The 19,510-nt window shown below is 33.5% G+C and overlaps 2 protein-coding genes across 2 annotated transcripts; both read left to right on the forward strand.

Moving 5' to 3' along the window:
* The first annotated feature begins 1,478 nt into the window (after positions 1-1,478).
* On the forward strand, positions 1,479-9,466 carry LOC132729885 (glycerophosphocholine cholinephosphodiesterase ENPP6-like). The gene is made up of 7 exons (XM_060715721.1): positions 1,479-1,799; positions 2,678-2,817; positions 4,062-4,227; positions 4,710-5,002; positions 5,482-5,622; positions 6,037-6,148; positions 8,809-9,466. The coding sequence occupies exons 1-7, from the start codon at positions 1,520-1,522 to the stop codon at positions 8,955-8,957; spliced, it is 1,281 nt and encodes a 426-aa protein (XP_060571704.1). The 5' UTR covers positions 1,479-1,519; the 3' UTR covers positions 8,958-9,466.
* A 2,441-nt stretch (positions 9,467-11,907) lies between these two features.
* LOC132729887 (zinc finger homeobox protein 4-like) lies at positions 11,908-17,360 on the forward strand. Its single transcript, XM_060715725.1, has 2 exons — positions 11,908-12,748; positions 16,305-17,360. The coding sequence occupies exons 1-2, from the start codon at positions 11,931-11,933 to the stop codon at positions 17,317-17,319; spliced, it is 1,833 nt and encodes a 610-aa protein (XP_060571708.1). The 5' UTR covers positions 11,908-11,930; the 3' UTR covers positions 17,320-17,360.
* Positions 17,361-19,510: the final 2,150 nt, after the last annotated feature.

Consider the following 19,510-nt stretch of genomic DNA (forward strand, 5'->3'; position numbering starts at 1 on the left):
ATTTTTATGTGAACGCCTATATATGACTTGTGGTAAGGTGTCCCTGACAAATTTCTAAACCATTTTAGATTGTCTAAGGATGATTATTTCTCTATGAATAAAAAAAAAGATATTAAAATATATTCTCAGTGAAAATAAATGGTTCGCCGGTAGAAACTGGATCTCTATGCCGTGCATAGATGATATTCATGATAATAGAAGTCAAGAAGGCCAGATCATAATGATCGAGTAATACCTTTTATTTCTATTAAAATATGTGAAGCATTATCAATTTGGTGGAAAAAATATATAATATCCCGTTCTTATTTGTACATCTACCATGGACTTTAAAAGACTGTCAGAAGCTCAGTTTTTTGTTATTTTATTTTATATTTTAACGGAATTTCATACACGAATACACAGGCAGAGTGACACTGGTATAATACAATAATAATGCTGATAATAATAATAATATACTTCAAAAAGGAAACAATTAAATACCCCGCTAGCGGTGCGCAAATGCGTTACATTTCCCCCCACTGAGTGCCTCAAATTTTATCGATAGTCACGTGACATGTGCGACAGATACCAGACGAACAGTAAATCACGTTAAGAATTGAAGAAATTCGGCTATAAACTGATATTAATCAGCAGCTTTTTAATTGGTCAGATGTCACTGGGTCATAAAATGTTGTTAGAGTATGTTATCGCAACTTGTGACCCTCTCTGGTGCGATATTTGTGTATTATGCAATTATTTAGCGTGAAACGTAGGGGTCCGAGAGAGAACAGCCGATTTATGACACTTCGTTTGATGCGGGTCGGACTAACTTTGAATCGGCATAACTTTTTTAATAATCAAGCAATTAACATGCGGTTTAAAGCACGTGAAAGGAAATTCATTTACGGAGGGAACCGTGTCAGGGATTTCTGTTTGCTCAATCAGCGACTAAATTATCTTTAATTACGTAATATGTATGGTGAAAAAAGTCGCATAAAATGTTTAACGTTATGTAATATTTTTTTGAGAAAAGATAGAAAAAATTTGAGACACGGTTCCCTAGATAATATAAGTAAGGTTATTTTCCAAAAGTTTGATGACAAAAAAATAAAAAATGACTTTGATATGACGATTTAAAATTTTAGGATTTTTATTCAAAATCAATCATTTACAAAGGCATTTTTTTTCAAATATGTTATTTTTTATGATGATCTACGACATTTAATGCACAAAGATTAAATAAATAACAATTATAACTAAAATAACTTGGTTTAAATGACATTTATGTGAGTACCACGGAAAGTGTCTGTTGTCACCTTAAACACGTTAAAAATCGTTATTCGGATAAATTTGACAGGAACTGATTAGTTAACAGTAGTGCCTATGATCAGTACAATAATCGAAAATCTGATTTGATTGAGATTTGTTTAATATTGATTTTGTGGGTAGTGCACGTCAAATCAAATACTACTATTACTAGTGTATTTTTAAAGCTGTGTACTCGTCCAATAGAATTCTACAATGTATTTTAACTATATACATGTATAGTATGCCTGTTTATCGGATATTAACAATCATGTTGTGTAGAGTGACTTTCTTGTTTAGTTTTATTATCGGATTGGATTACAAACTTACGTTTGTTAATGCATCCAAGTTAATCATTCTGCTTGTAGACGGATTCCGTTGGGATTATATAGAATCTTATCATGATTTACAACTGAGAGGATTTTCTAGGTTAGTCGACAAAGGAGCCAGGGCTGAATGGATGGTACCTGCTTTCCCGACCAATTCTCTACCCAACTATAAATCGCTAGAAACAGGTGAAGGGTTCGAACTTAATAAATCATTTATATACTTAACAGTTTTAAGAGACCCTCAAGGACATTCTCTTTCTCCATTAATACGAATGCATTAATTACGAATGCACATATTTCCACTGGAAACTCGTGTTAACAAATCCGATATCAGGATATTCAGCATCTTTGCATATGCCTGCAGTTTAAACTGTTTTTTTTTTCAGTATGCATGCATGCATGAACATCTATTCTAGGTGTTTATCGTGTAAAGCAAAGCGAAACATAAAATTTACACAAAAGAATATCATTAAGTTAAGTACCCGGTTCATGTACTACTGACTTTGTACATGCTTGCACATTTATAAAAACATATAAGATGTCAGAATGGGAAAAATGTATTATGTCTTGATATAAGGCGTTATTTCACGATTTTTTTGTTATTAAATGTTCTTGTGTTAAAAACCTAAAATTTCTTAATTTTTTTTGGAATCGTAACAAATTACTCAAGCAGACGATTTTTGATACATATATACACATATAGGAGGTCTCTTCCGGAAACTATAACTTATAACTACATTACATGTATACATGGTTGAATAAGTGTGAATATACGCATTTCAAACAACATTTGAAACAGCATTTGACTTAAATGTACGAGTATACAGTACAGTAAAACACTGATATAGTGGACGTTTATGGATTATGAATCTTTGTACGCTATATCGGATGTTTTTTTTTACAATACCGTTGCAATTTCTTAAAAACAAGCTGTTTAAAGCAGACATACGCAGATAAAATTGAGAATCAAATCGTATTTTCAACTTTACACTTTACCAAATTTTTAATTACGTGTAAAAAAGTAAAAATTGATGAATATATGTATGCTTGCAATTTTTTTCCAGGTCTGTATGTCGAAAGTCATGGCGTTGTTGGAAATTTCATTTATGATAGTAAACATGGGGATAAACTAGAATATATGCTCAGCGATGATGCAAAATGGTGGACAGAGAAACCCTCATTCTTTGTCACTGCTGAAAAACAGGTACTGTCAAAAGAATAACTGAACATTGTAACTGCTGAAAAAACGCTACATACAGCAAACACGCGTTACATGTCACTGTTGAAAAGCAGGGAATCTGATAAAGTCATTTTCAGCAACTGTTGAAAAACAGATAACTGTAAATAATGGACAGAGAAACAGTTGCTCTATGTAACTGCTAAAAATGATCAGTTAAATGGACAAATATCGTTATCTGTTCTTACTGCTGAAATGAAATACTTACGATGCAAAATGGATTTGACAAATAATCGATTTTTTCAATTATGTAGTTAACCATTGACTACAGAAAATACGCCAATTGCTTAACGACATGTACACATTTTCCTTTTTTCACTTCTGAAATTTTCCAAAAAATTGACTTCAACTGACTTGCTTCTCATACATTGGATTCCATTTCTAAGAGACTTTGAATTATTTTCCATTGGTTTTCCTGGGGTTCCACTTCATGCTTTAAGCGACGTAATTAGATGACCTTTTTTGCGGTTTTACTGTATATATTTTATTCCCTGCGGTCTGGAGACCGCAGGGTATTGGTACGCGTTTAACTTTTGAGGCATGAAGGAGCACGTGACCTGTTTTCGGTACATGGAGGAGCATGTGATCTGTAAACCGTATATGATTGGTTAATTGACCTTTTCGAAAACTCAGCTAAATACCGTTTGCCGGTACGTTACGGATTTATCTGTAGGGAATAAGTCCGAATTATACCTAATTGATAACAAAAAACTATTACGTGATATTTCTTATTTTCTAAAGTTATTTTACCGTTTAAGGTGGAAAAACTTGAATGATGTGTTTGAAAATTATCAATGTTTCTTTTATATCTATCTAAAATTTTACAAACAATAAATTCTATAAACTGAAAATCTACAAAATTAATATATTCGTAGTGGCATCTGTCATAATAAATAGAGATATTTTCTGCGTAAACTTGTGTGTTTACTTTATTTAGTTTTTGCCTATTTAATCATTTTCGTAAAAAGAAATAATTGTTCTATGTTCGACCTTCACCGGTCTTGAACGGTCACCTGTTTCCAAAGACCTTCTTCTATATTGATCGATTATTGTCAACTATATTTCTGATACAAAAGTTTATTTACCCCCCCCCCCCAAATATATGTTAAATGGAATATCTTTATATCATTAAAATGTTCACCGCAGGAAACCATTTTACTTGTATCTTGATTGAATGGTACACTAAATAGTTATTACTGGTATACTTTCAGGGCATACGGACTGGCCTGTACAATATGGGTGGTTGTTATCTGGAGTTTGACGGTATAAACGTGTCGTATTGCTGGCCGTATCACGATTCTAGTTCTTTCAAAGATTCCCAGAATGAAGTTCTAGATGCGGTCCGTCGTATCCACAGTGGAAAAATTGAAATCGCTTGTAAGTTTATTAATATTCATCCGCATAAATATCAACTTGCTGTTTCACTTTGTATGAATCACAGTTTTATTCATTTTGTTTTTACTATTAAAGCCACTTTAAATAATGTGTTAATGTGGACATAAAATAAATACAGCTGGAAAATCAAATGCATTTTGGTTAAATATACATTATGTAGATCAAGTCACCGAAAGCTGACAGAATTTACTTGAAAACGTCTGATGAACGCTGTTTTTTTTTTCAGACAACATTTAAATATCTCAGCGCCCCACCCTGTCCTCTAAAGACATTGTTGGGCTGGCTGGTCAGAAGCAAAGAGGGTTATGTAATTTGAAATTAGGCTTAATTGATAACATTGGAGTCAAATAATGCTTTCTATTGGAACATAACGTGTTCTTACGCTGAAGGATGTTGATTACATTTTATATGACGTTGAAAAAAATTACAGTAATTGGAGTTTTACTCTGCATGTTGTTTCAAAGATATATTACACGCTGATGTTGACACAATTGGGCATTCGTTTGGACCTGGTTCCCCACAGCTAAAACAAGCGGTTAAAGATACGGACGAGCTGATTTCAAGCGTTTTCCAGTATTTGGACACGAATCATGTGACTGACGTAAACATTATGGTTGTATCTGACCATGGAATGGCCAGCGTTAATGATACAAACATTATTGACATCAGTCACGTGGTCGATATGAATGATATTGACGAGTTGTTGGAAAGTGGATCAGTTGCACAAATATGGCCAAAGCCTGGGCGGGAAATGAAAGTACGAAAATGATAATTCTTATTTAGTTTTAAGATAAAAGTTCCCATTCTAAGAATATTGGCCAATATAAAGCGTTTAGCTCCAGATCAGTTTGCATGTCGGCTGTTGTAGCAGTGTACATGCAGTGCCCACTTTTGTTCGGTGATATATTTTGGTTAAGCATAAGTCGTTTATTAGACTTTGGAATTATTAATACATTTATCTTGTTCTAATCAATAATTCAAACGCATCAAAACTCGAAATTGGTATTTTAAATTGTAAAGAATTATAGTTATGGTTATTGCATGTAATAATTGATGTTTGAATAATAATTAAATAAAGTAAAGTTCCGGTTGTAAGGCCACAGAAATGGCGTACTCTTTTGCTCCATATTTCAGACTTAAGGCCTTAAAAGTAGCTTAAGTTTACATGATTGATGAATCAAATCGAAGTGGTCTAATGATCGGAACATGACTGTATATATCTGTTGTTTTTTTAAGGTGTATAAATCACTGAAAGATTTTCACGAACACCTTCGAGTATACAACAGGAAGGACATTCTAGATAGATGGTTTTTCAAACAACACAAATTTATACCACCTATATTTATCATGGCGGACTCAGACTGGTGTATTGTTCATGTAAGCACTTGTTTTATTACGTCAAAAGGGTCATAACTCTTATTGGTTAATAACTTTTTTTGTAACTTTTTTAGAACATTTAATTACATGTATGTCGTTTCTTACTAGATAACAAGAAATTTCTTTATAACATTTATTAAGTTCCTTACTAAATATCAGATTTTTTTAAAAGACATCTATTTTCATCCAACATTTTTGCAACAATAAGTACAAGATGTTGCACCAGAATTTTTCTGATGAAATAATGTCCTGTCATGACAGGCATTAACATAAAGCTTTACTCGGTAGGTATCATCACCATTGTTTTACTGTATTTCACTATAAACTTGTTTTGAATAAACAACTATGATTTATATGTTTGCTTAAAAATTATATCTGCGTCCTTTTTACTGAAAGAACTGGTTGTGTTTGTAGCCAAGATCTGGGGACCATAAAGGTACTCGTACCATTCACACATTCAATGGGAACCATGGTTTTGACAACAGCGGTCAAGATATGAGAGGAATATTTCTGGCTTCTGGACCAGGTTTGTTGTACAGTCTTGACTAACATTTCAAATGTCATCACGTGCCAATCGCAACTTTTCGGTGTTTTCCGTCACATTTTAGTGAGGGATCTCGTACACAATCTACCTTTCGATCCCTGTTGTCTTAGAGTGGATTATGGGTAATCGGCTATGTTTTCGAAATTCAACAGACCCCTTCATCGGATCGAACTATGACGGAGAATATCGAAAAGTTACGATTGTGCTCACGATGTTAACCATTTTGTTGAACCGATCAGCAAATGCACTGTTTAGCAAAGTAAAAATACGGAGACATTTTAACATTTTTATTTACACATCTCAAGCTGCATTAGATATATACATTATTAATTTACAAGTTTAATAAATTAAAAGTAAGAAACAAATGTACATCAATTAAACTAAATGTCACATAAATGCGCATTGCAGCGTACCTTATGTTCTGATTAGCGCAAATCACTAGGAATTTATTCTCAGTCTTTCACCTTTTCACAAAGCCTGGAAAGATGAGCGTTCTTTATATTCTATGTCGTCATTTCTGTTTACATGTTCCTGTGAAATATCATTCCCAGTCGCTGGAGACGCATACTGGTTAGAATAAGAGCTTGTCATTCCATCCACGTGGGCTGAATGAGTCGGGGGATAGTTCATTTGTAACATGTAATCCGAATTGCCGTAAAATGCGGATGGTCCGTAATTCTGTTGAGGATATCCTGGGTACAAGTTGGTCGTCGGATAACTTCCGGTTGACTGTACACTACTGTTCTGATACATAGGATAGTTTGTTGGCGAAATTGAAGCCGGGTTCCAGATTGATGTAGGCGCGTAAGGGTATCCTTGCATCGTTGTGTGGGAAACCGGATTTGGTTCATTATGCATTTTTGGCGGAGATTTTGGAGACGGTGGACTAGAACTTTCCTCCCTTTTCGCTGTTGGCGATTGTTTTTTGTTGTTATTATTGTCCTTATCTTTTTGTTGTTGTCTACATTTAGCGCGCCTGTTTTTGAACCATACCTGCACTTTTGATTCTATTAGGTTGAGTTTCATTGCAAGTTCCTCGCGCAAGAATACATCTGGGTACCTCGTCTTCTCAAAACAAGACTCCAACACAGTAAGTTGTGCGCGTGTATAAGTAGTTCTTTCCCTTCTCTGTTTTTTCGGCGGACCGTTAATAGAATGTGAAGAAGTTGGATAACTCATCACTGGTTTCATCATGTCTCCAGTTCGGGAAGAGAAAAGTGTGGCAGGCGGATTCAGTTCGTACCTTGATTGAGCGTAATCCGGTTTGCCATAATCAAATCTGGAAAATACTGAAGCGCGAGATTCGTGGTTACCATGGTGCTGTTGCGTTTGTACAGAGTTAACGCTCTTGCTCGTCGGCTGATTATGTCCATAAACGATTCCCATCATCATATCATCCATTCTCGAGTTATTTTCCAATTTTATCATCTTGTGTTAGATTATTTTGATTTTTTTGTTATATTAATTTGACAAATTGTCTTGCAAAGTTAACACTGTGGAGTACACTAGATTGCCAAAAATCGTAGAATTAATTTTATTTGATTCCAAGGAAGAGTCAAACAAGTGTTTTGATGGTTTGTGGTGCAAAATTCTATATTTATGTAAAAATGATGTCAACTTCAAGGGCATGCGCAATAAAGCACAACTTTTAGTCCCGCCCACTCACAAGCCGGTAAGTTATCAGTTTGGTAAGAATTGTTTGTCGCGTTAATTAGTATTGTTTGTTATGATGGTACAGTCCCGTTAACGCATTCATTATAAAATTGCAAACTTACGTCCATCAAAGTGAGACTTTTTCAAACATTTTAACACTTCAAAGTGAGATAATTTAAATATTGTTATTTGATGTACCGCGGAATTCCACTTTTACTGAAATTCGTTGCAGAATGAAACAAATATTTCATTTAGTCAAAATAATTATGTATTACCAAATTTATCATTGACCTTTATACAGAAAATCATTTTATGGCTTAAAAGCATAATAAGCCCATTACTATATTACAAATACCAAAATACATTTAACTCTTATACGTTCTTAATCATAGAATATAAGTGATATATTAAAGGCACATAAAGCTTCAGAAATGAATACATTTTTTTCGTTCTGTAGCAAGGGCAAACCTTCGTTTTATATTTTTGTAATATTAATAATGAATTAAGAACACGTGAGATGCTGATAACGTGAAAGAAAATAGCGCTGAATTCGACATTCATAAAGGAAGAAAAATGTAAACAATGTGGTACATGTATTTTGAAAGTAATACAAAATACTAAACCACTATATGTACATGTATACTAATTTTAAAAATGAAGGCACTGCTATATGACCAATGGGTATTCTTTTGGAAACTATAACAGGCCGCTAAAAGTAAAATGGTTTGGAGAAATAAAAAACAATAGTATTTTTTAGGCTAATGGGCCTTTAAGATAGTCCATTACTTTAAAAAATATATTACATGTATAACCTTTGGGATGCATTTACGAAATATCAAAAACTCCTACTACAAAATGCACATTGACTTTGACATGTATATGAATCTGCTGAAACCATGCTTTTGATTACAGCTGAAATTTCAAGTTTAGTTGATTATTAAAATTATTGAAATATTTTTCTTATTCATTATTTGCCCTTTTTATTTCAGATTTCAAGCAAGGATACAAAACAAGTGGTATATCAATAGTGGACGTCTACCAGTTGATATGTCATGTGACCGGAATTAATCCAATGCCAAATAATGGCACGTGGGCACGGGTTGAACATATGTTGAGAGACCACCATCTTGAACTTTGAGCGAAAAATTGTGTTTCATATGCGGTACAATAAAATATATGCTTAAATCAGATTCGGGCAGACTCAGTGGCCATGTTCTCATAATTTCAATGTAACGCTGAAATTCTACATAACTTTAGTATCTGTCCCGAGATTGAAAACAATGACCTACTGGATGGACTAAGCACACAGACTTTAGAATAAGACTTTCAGTTGATCCCTCATGAGTCCACTACCTGGGTTAACTGAAATTGGATGATGAGAACACATGACCGTCATCCGAGTATGGTCAGGCAGACCTTTATAAGAATTATACAACTACCAAGTCGCCAAACGACCCTGCTGATATTACTGAATAGCACGAAGAACGTTTATTGAACAAATACGAGAATTAAAATATTTTTTACGTATTATTAAACGCTCATTTTGCCCCAAATTCTATCGTTTCTATTCTCATTTTTTACATTTTTTTCTGTAACAGTTTCCGAAACTGTATTTTGTTGGCAATAAAGGAAGTTTAACCAGATCTTGTATTTTGGAAATTATTTTACACTTATCGCTACTTTCTGTACGTGATAAGCTTCTATAGTAGTACCTTTTCCATAATCAAAACATTACAATACAGGGGGTTGCTTTTTCTTCAGAGGGAAAATCGTATTGATTGCACATAAACCACAATTTTAAGATAAATACATGTACATAAATCGATCATCATTTAACGGAATTCACATATCAAATTGGTGATCCCAAGCATAGATATCTGACACTAGAGTATCTTTTAATAAAAAAGAAGCCAGATCTTAAAACAAAGTTATATACATGTATGTGCCACATCAACGTTGCTTGTGCCGTGTGGAGGCTGTAAAAAGTCGCCCCATACATTCAATCAGTGATGTTATATTGTCGATCCTTAAAGATCGTTCAGCACGACATTTTTGTTGTGCTTGTAATTTAGTTTTTTCTATTCGGCTATTTTCTTTATGGGTGGTTCCAGTGTTCCTCACTTGAATACTGTTGAATCACCCTAGGATATGTGGCCTGCTTTTAAGATTGTCTTTAGGTGTATTATCTGTGATATGCAGGCTTCATATCCTCTGATCCCCTTTCAAAATTCCATTTTATTTAGTTCCGCCCATTTTTTTCTCGTTTATGGAACTCGCATTTTTACTTGGGGACCATATGCCGCTTTTCATGGAATGGCACTTGCGTGTCACATTGAAGCTTCCATGATAACCGCCATATGAACACATTTGCGGATGTTTCAAAATTCCAAATTGTACCAGTTCATGTTAACTTAAGCCGCTGCTATTTATGTTTGCTTCAATAAAAATGAAATAGTAGAATAAGAACTCAAAAAAATAGACCAAGTAACGTGCATCATAATTGTGAACCTTTTTTTTCTTGTTCATTTTTATTGAAGCAGACAAGAATCATCATTTAAACAATGTATTTTTTATATCTTTCGAAAGCATTAATACAGTGCGGGGAGAGAACTGGCGATATCGGGTCGACAGGCTTCTTGTCTCAAACAAATGTGATTCAAAAATGTAAAAAAAAAGAATTGTTTATTATATACTTATAAATGAAATACTGAGAAATACTGATGAAATAAAATGCGTATTTTCATTTTCCGTATTTTCACTGTAAAATTTATTTGTCACTACAGTGAAACATATTTTCCATATTTTCACTGGTGTGTTGCCGGACTACTTTCTTTTAAATTCTGCCAGTACACAACATTTCAGGGAAAGTCTTTCAAATTTTAATGTCAAAAAGGAGAAAAATATATATGATAAACAGAAAATTCAAGTTCTTTCTATAAATACATGATTTATTTTCATCGACTGGTATGAAAATAAATATTTCATGAGTGGCGGTAAATATCCTCTATATTGGTTCATGATAAAATCAGTGTATAAATGAGATACAGGTCTCGAGCTTCCTTACTCTCGCTAGCTTAACACTAATATTTTCGATAGAATATTGTTGAAAAATAAATAGTTATATTTTATTATAAAAATCTTTTCAATGACTAATAAATACAACTGTATATGTAGTGTCCCCCACCCCAACAAGAAAAGAAATAAATAAATAAATAAATGAATGAATAGCGTCATGACTATAGAGGTTATTTTATAATTTTGCTTATTTTTTATTTTTTGCTTATAATTTTCAGGTAGATTTATACATTAAAATATTATTGAATTGAATTTCCATTTATAAGAAAAGGACGAGTTCAAAGATAAGTTTTAATTTAAATGTGTTGTGTTAGTAATAGTATTTGATCATGGAGCTAAATATTGTTTATATATCTGTGATTTGAATTATTTCCTTTGTAAGATTTTTTTAAATTTTATTATTTCCTTTGTTAGATTTTTTTTCCAAATAAATTGATTTATAAAAGATTATCAATAATCTATTGAAGTTCGGTAGAAAATAATCTGAACGAAAATCATATTATACGAAATACATTATTTTCTGATGCTGAAATTAAATGATTAGTCCCTTTGACTACATTAAGAAAATCTTCTGAACTATTCTGCGGTACATAAAAAAGTACTGTAACTTACATTATCTCACTTTGAAGAGTTAAAATGTTTGAAAAAGTCTCACTTTGATGGACGTAAGTTTGCAATTTTATAATGAATGCGTTAACGGGACTGTAACATCATAACAAACAATACTAATTAACGCGACAAACAATTCTTACCAAACTGATAACTTACCGGCTTGTGTGTGGGCGGGACTAAAATTATGCTTTATTGCGCATGCGCAACATTGTAAAATTTATGCACATAAATATAAACATTTTGCATTAAAATCGTCATAAAACAAATTGTTTGATGAATTCAAAAAATAATCAACAAATATAATTGATCAAGTTTCGAAAAAAATATATAGTTATCGTTCTGAATTTTCATCTTTCTAAAAAAAAAACTTTGAAAAATATCGAAGAAAACAATTCATAGACTACATTATAAACGCAAATCTAAAATGTTGAGCATAGAAACAAACTTGGGATATTCAATGAATTTATCTGGTGCATACGAGTCAAACGGTACACACTTCGTTTCACGACCTGAAGTCATTAGAAAACCAGTAGCGAGTTATCCCGAGTGTTCACAGTCAGCTCACGTTCTGAAGAAACAGCGAAGAGAAAGAACTACTTTTACACGTGCGCAACTTGATTTGTTAGAAGCTTGTTTCGAAAGGACGAGGTACCCGGATGTATACATGCGCGAAGAATTGGCGCTGAAACTCAATCTTGCAGGATTCAAAGTGCAGGTCTGGTTCAAAAACAGACGCGCCAAGTATAGGCAACAGCAAAAAGATAGTAACAACAATAACAATAAAAAACAATCACCAACATATAAGAGGGAGGAAAGTTCAAGATCACCGTCTCCAAAATCTCCAGAAATAACTTACAATGAACCAACGCCAATTTCCAGCACAACCATGCAAGGATACCCTTACGAGCCGACATCAATCTGGAATCCGGCTTCAATTTCGTCAACAAGCCAACCTCTGTATCAGAACAGTAGTTTACAGTCCATCGGAAGTTACACGACGACAAACTTGTACACCGGATATCCTCAACAAAATTACAGACCTGGCGCATTGAGAATTACAGACCTGGCGCATGAGAATGACATTTCACAAGAACATGTCCGCACAAATGACCGCATTGAATATGAAGAAATCTCATACCGGAACCAGTATGCGTCTGTACCGTCAACCGAGGTTATTTCTCAGGAATCTGTAACAGGAAATGACGACATAGAATATAGAGACAGCTCATCTTTCCAAGTTTTGTGAGTTTAAAAGAAAAATGACTGATGTTACGGTTGACAATAAACTCCAAATAAAATGGCATTATCATGTTAACTTTGTTTTATGCTGCTCGTTTTATGTTTTGACTGTAGTTTCTTGCCTGCATGTAAATATTTGTTATAATTTAATTTATGCAAAATAAAAAAGTTAAATCGACACTTTGCTATTTTAAATCATTTAGTCCTTGTGTCATAATATACTAGTATTAGTCTATATATAAAATAATGCATTTGAAATAACCATCCAAAGGACCGATGAAATTGCATGTATCAAAACTACTTGCCAGTACAAGAAATAATAATGTTCTCCAGTTCCATTTGTTTTATCAATCCCATGTCAAAATCATTTTTAATTATACATTAAAGAAAATGCCAAGCGATTTCTCCAAGCTAATGTGGACAAAGATCAAAGGTAATAACCTGTGTTGAAAAGCGTCCAACCAAAAGTATCCTTGTTGTTGCATACTTGGCCATGGTGGCGGAAACCCTTTAAAGAAATCATACATATTCAAGAAATAATGTATAAACTTCTTACTATCCCAATATGTTTTCCGTTTGCGTAAAAAAATACATGCTATTATTTAAAGACTTTTCATAATACGCGTGTACTCAAAGAAATATTGGCTAAACAATAGAGGTACAAGTACTGTTGTTTCTAAACCGTATTTAAACCATGGATGACCACAGAAATACTCCTGTTGAAATGTGCTGAGAATACAAACTATAACATGTAAGAAATGTATAACTACACGTTTTTTTTGTAAAACTATTTAGTCAGAAGAAGACGTCCACCGATGTTTATAAACCGTTGTTTAGTGGCCTGGCCTCGTTGCTGTCCCCATCGGTTTAGAACGCCATAATTGCGTATATTCAAATATTTGAGAGGCCTTTTAAAAGCAGAGATATCTCCAAATAATTATAGTAATAGAGAGGTCTTTAAAGATCCTGTAACACATTTTTTTATGATTTTATATCATAAATTTAATGTTCAAATGAAGACTTATCAATATTGTAAGTTCCAAAAAGCATTTTTGTAAAGATATTACGATATCGGGTCCACGGGCTCTCAAACAAATGCGATTCAAAAATGTAAAAAAGAGAAGAATTGTATATGGTTCATGATAAAATTTGTTGAAAAAAATACATTCAGGTCTCTGGCTTCCTTACTTCCGCTAGCTTAACAATAATATTCGAAAGAAATTTGTTGAACAAAAAATAAATAGTTCTATATTATTATCAAAATCGTTTTAATGACCAATAGATACACTGTATATGTAGTCCCCCACCCCAACAAGAAAACTTTGTTTTATGCTGCTCGTTTTATGTGTTAACTGTAGTTTCTTGCCTGCATGTTTTCAATTTATTATAACATTAATAATTAATGTAAATATTTGTTATAATTGTAATTTATGCAAAATAAAAAAGTTAAATCGACACTTTCCTATTTTTAATCATTTAGTCCTTGTGCCATTATATACTAGTAATTAATAGTCTATATATAAAATAATGAATTTGAAATAACCATCCAAATGACCGATGAAATTGCATGTATCAAACTGCTAACCAGTACATGAACTAATTATGTTCTCCAGTTCCATTTGTTTTATCCATCCCATATTAAAATCATTTTTTAATTATACATTAAAGAAAATGCCAAGCGATTTCTCTAAGCAATTGAGGGCAAAGATCAAAGGTAATAACCTGTGTTGAAAAGCGTCCAACCAAAAGTATCCTTGTTGTTGCATACTTGGCCATGCTGGCGGAGGCCCTTTAAAGAAATCATACATATTCAAGAAATAATGTATAAACTGCTTACTATATCCTAACATGTTTTCCGTGTGCGTAAAAATACATGCTATTATTTAAAAACATTTCATATAATACCCGTGTATTCAAAGCAATATCGGCTAAACAATAGAGGAACGTTTTTTCTAAACCATAAACCATGGATGACCACTGAAATACCGTTGAAATGTGCTGATAATTCAAACTATAAACATGTAAGAAATGTATAACTACACGTTTTTTGTAAAACTATTTTGTCAGAAGAAGACGTCCGCCGATGTTTATAAACCGTTGCTTAGTGGCCTGGCCTGTTGCTGTCCCCATCGGTTTGGAACGCCATATTTGCGTATATTCAATATTTGAGAGGCCTTTTAAAAGATCTCAATTTCAATTAGAGATATCTCCAAATAATTATAGCAATAGAGCGTATTTAAAGATCCGGTAACACATTTTTTTTATGATTTTAATGTTCAAATGAAGACTTATCAATATTGTAAGGTCCAAAAAGCATTTTTTGTAAAGATACTACGATATCGGATCGACGGGTTCTTGTCTCAAACAAATGCGATTCAAAAATGTAAAAAAAGGAGAGAAGAATTGTATATGGTTTATGATAAAATCAGTGGAAAAATAGATTCAGGTCTCTGGCTTCCTTACTTCCGCTAGCTTAACACTAATATTCGAAAGAAATTTGTTGAACGAAAAATAAGTATAGTTCTATATTATTATCAAAATCGTTTTAATGACCAATAGATACAACTGTATCTATCTGTTCCCCACCCCAACAAGAAAATATATAAGTAAATGAATGAATCCCAGGTAATAGTGGCATGACTATTGAAGGTACAAGTAACATTATAATTTTGCTTAATTATTTTATTTTGTGCTTATAATTATCAGGTACATTTATACATTAAAATATTTAAATTGAAATGAATTTCCATTCATTAAAAATTAAAGGACGAGTTCAAAGATAAGTTTTAATTTAAATGTGTTGTGTTAGTAATAGTATTTGATCATGGAGCTAAATATTGTTTATATATCTGTGATTTGATCAACCTTATTATTTCCTTTGTTAATTTTTTTTAATTCTATTATTTCCTTTGTTAGATTTTTTTAAATAAATTGATTTATAAAAGATTATAAATAATCTATAGAAGTTCCGGTAGAATCTGAACGAAAAGAATTTTATATGAAATAAATTAATTTCTGATGCTGAAATTAAATAATTGGTCCCTTTGACTGTAGTAAGAAAATCAACGAAATTTATCTTCTGAACTATTCTGCGGTACATAAAAAAGTACTGTTACTAACATTATCTCACTTTGAAGAGTTAAAATGTTTGAAAAAGTCTCACCTTGATGGACCTAAGTTTGCAATTTTATAATGAATGCGTTAACGGGACTGTAACATCATAACAAACAATACTAATTAACGCGACAAACAATTTTTACCAAACGCTTGTGTGTGTGGGCGGGGCTAAAATTATGCTTTATTGCGCATGCGCAACAGTGTAACATTTATGCACATAAATATAAACATTTTGCATTAAAATCGTCATTAAACAAATTGTTTGATGAATTCAAAGATAATCAACAAATATAATTGATCAAGTTTCGAAAAAATACATAGTTATCGTTCTTAATTTTCATCTTTTCTAAAAAAAAAAACTTTGAAAAATATCGAAGAAAACAATTCATTGACTTCATTTTAAACGTAAATCTAAAATGTTGAGCATAGAAACAAACTCCAGAAACAGTGATATGATGAGACTAGTTTATGGTCAAAATCAACCAGTAAACAGGGACGATAACTCGGAAGTGTCACATCAACGACATGGTAGTCACGTGGTTAATTCTCACGAATCTGCCTTCTACCGATTGGATTACGGCAAACCGACTTCGGGATATTCAATGAATTCATCTGGTGCATGCGTTTCACGACCTGGAGTCATTAGAAAACCAGTAGCGAGTTATCCCGAGTCTTCACAGTCAGTTTACGCTCCGAAGAAACAGCGAAGAGAAAGAACTACTTTTACACGCGCGCAACTTGATTTATTAGAATCTTGTTTCGAGAGGACGAGGTACCCGGATGTATACATGCGCGAAGAATTGGCGCTGAAACTCAATCTTGCAGAATTCAAAGTGCAGGTCTGGTTCAAAAACAGACGCGCCAAGTATAGGCAACAACAAAAAGATAGTAACAACAATAACAATAAAAAACAATCACCAACATCGAAGCGGGAGGAACGTTCAAGATCACCGTCTCTAAAATCTCCAGAAATAACTTACAATGAACCAACGACAGTTACAAACACAACGATGCAAGGATATCCTTACGAGCCGACATCAATTTGGAACCCGGCTTCAATTTCGTCAACAAACCAACCTCTGTACCAGAACAGTAGTGTACAGTCTACCGGAAGTTACCCCGCGACCAGTTTGTATCCCGGATATCCTCAACAAAATTACGGACCAGGCGCATTTTACGGAAACTCAGATTATTTGTTACAGATCTTAATGAACTATCCTTCGAGTCATCCAAGTCATTTTGATGGGACACCGAACTATTCTAACCAGTATGCATCTCTACCATCTGAGAATGATGTTTCACAAGAACATGTCCGCAGAAATGACCGAATTGAATATGAAGAAATCTCATACCGGAACCAGTATGGGTCTGTACAGTCATCCGAGATGATTTCTCAGGAATCTATAACAAATGACGACATTGAATATAGAGATAGCTCATCTTTTCAGGTTTTGTGAGTTTAAAAGAAAATTGACTGATGTTACGGTTGACAATTAATTCCAAGAGAATTGGAATGCATAAAATAAGACGGACTTACATACAATGTCGGTTCTTTAATGACATCGTCATGTTAACTTTGTTTTATCTACATCTCTGGTTTTATGCTGCTCGTTTCATTTCTCGCCTGCATGTTTTCAATTTAATTCTGTTAGTGCACATTAATTAACATTATTTATTGTGTAAATATTTGTCGTAATTAAATTTATGCAAAATAAAAAAAAGTTAAATCGACATTTTCTTATTTTTCTTTTGTCATCGTGTCCTTATACAATACACACATGTATATAAAATAATGAATTTAAAGTCATCATCAAAGGGATTGATGAAATTGCATGTACTATTGCACTGATTACCAGCGCATGAAATAATTCTCCAGTCCAGTTTTTTTATCCACCCCAGGTCAAAGTTACTTTTTAAAAGTTCTAACCGTCAAACGATTTCTCCAAATGTGGACAAGATCAAAAGTATGAGCTTCAACCTAAACTATCCTTGTTGTTGAATACTTGGTCATATTGGCGGAGACCCTTTAAATAAATCATACATATTCAAGAAATAGTGTAGTAACTGCTTTATACTTTCCAAATATGTTTTCGGTTTGCGTCAAAATACATGCTATTATTAAAGACATTTCGTAATATCTGCGAAATAAAAGAAATATTGGCTAAACAATAGGGGAACAGTTGTTTCTAAACTGTAAACCATGGATGACCACTGTAAACGATGGATGACCACTGTAAACCATGCATGACCACTGTAAACGATGGATGACCACTGTAAACTATGGGTGACCACTGTAAACCATGCATGACCACTGTAAACGATGGATGACCACTGTAAACTATGGGTGACCACTGTAAACCATGCATGACCACTGTAAACTATGGGTGACCACTGTAAACTATGGGTGACCACTGTAAACCATGCATGACCACTGTAAACGATGGATGACCACTGTAAACTATGGGTGACCACTGTAAACCATGCATGACCACTGCAAACGATGGGATGACCACTGTAAACTATGGGTGACCACTGTAAACCATGCATGACCACTGTAAACGATGGGTGACCACTGTAAACTATGGGTGACCACTGTAAACCATGCATGACCACTGTAAACGATGGATGACCACTTTAAACGATGGATGACCACTGTAAACTATGGGTGACCACTGTAAACCATGCATGACCCGTAAACGATGGATGACCACTTTAAACGATGGATGACCACTGTAAACTATGGGTGACCACTGTAAACTATGGGTGACCACTGTAAACTATGCATGACCACTGTTAACGATGGATGACCACTGTAAACGATGGATGACCACTGTAAACTATGGGTGACCGCTGTAAACTATGGGTGACCACTGTAAACCATGCATGACCACTGTAAACGATGGATGACCACTGTAAACTATGGGTGACCACTGTAAACTATGGGTGACCACTGTAAACCATGCATGACCACTGTAAACCATGCATGACCACTGTAAACCATGCATGACCACTGTAAACGATGGGTGACCACTGTAAACTATGGGTGACCACTGTAAACCATGCATGACCACTGAAATACTCCTGTTGAAATGTGTTGAGAATGCAAACTATAAACATGTAAGAAATGTATAACTACGCGTTTTTTGTAAAACTATTTCGTCAGAAGAAGACGTCCACCGATGTTTATAAACCGTTGCTTGGTGGTCTGGCCTTGTTGCTGTCCCCATCGGTTTGAAACGCCATATTGCGTATATTCAAATATTTGAGAGGCCTTTTAAAAGATCTCAATTAGAGATATCTCCAAATAATTATAAAATTGTGAGGTCTTTAAAGAACCTGTAACACATTTTTTTATGATTTTATATCAGAAATTTAATGCTGAAACGGAAATTCATCAATATTGTAATTAAGTTCCAAAAAGCATTTTTCGTAAAGATATTACCGAATTTACATTTCATGTTATTAAAGGGAGATAATTAGAAATTTATTTTCTATAAAGGGTAAGTCAATTTTTTTCTATAAGAAATGACTGCATATATTTTATTGATTACATAATATTGTTATGTGGACAAATATTTGCATTACATATTTTGCATATTCTTCGATGTTTGAAAATTGTTTAATTAAGAAGCACAATTATATTCATAT

Source organism: Ruditapes philippinarum, unplaced genomic scaffold (assembly GCF_026571515.1).
Source record: "Ruditapes philippinarum isolate M1 unplaced genomic scaffold, ASM2657151v2 ctg7260_1_1_1_1, whole genome shotgun sequence".
Classification (NCBI taxonomy): Eukaryota; Metazoa; Mollusca; class Bivalvia; order Venerida; family Veneridae; genus Ruditapes; species Ruditapes philippinarum.

Coding starts and splice junctions, on each gene's coding strand:
- LOC132729885 (XM_060715721.1), top strand. CDS start 1,520: ATGTATAGTATGCCTGTTTATCGGATATTAACAATCATGTTGTGTAGA. Junction 5,623..6,036: donor CAGACTGGTGTATTGTTCAT/GTAAGCACTTGT, acceptor TTGTGTTTGTAG/CCAAGATCTGGGGACCATAA. Junction 6,149..8,808: donor ATTTCTGGCTTCTGGACCAG/GTTTGTTGTACA, acceptor TTTTTATTTCAG/ATTTCAAGCAAGGATACAAA.
- LOC132729887 (XM_060715725.1), top strand. CDS start 11,931: ATGTTGAGCATAGAAACAAACTTGGGATATTCAATGAATTTATCTGGT. Junction 12,749..16,304: donor AGCTCATCTTTCCAAGTTTT/GTGAGTTTAAAA, acceptor AACAAACTCCAG/AAACAGTGATATGATGAGAC.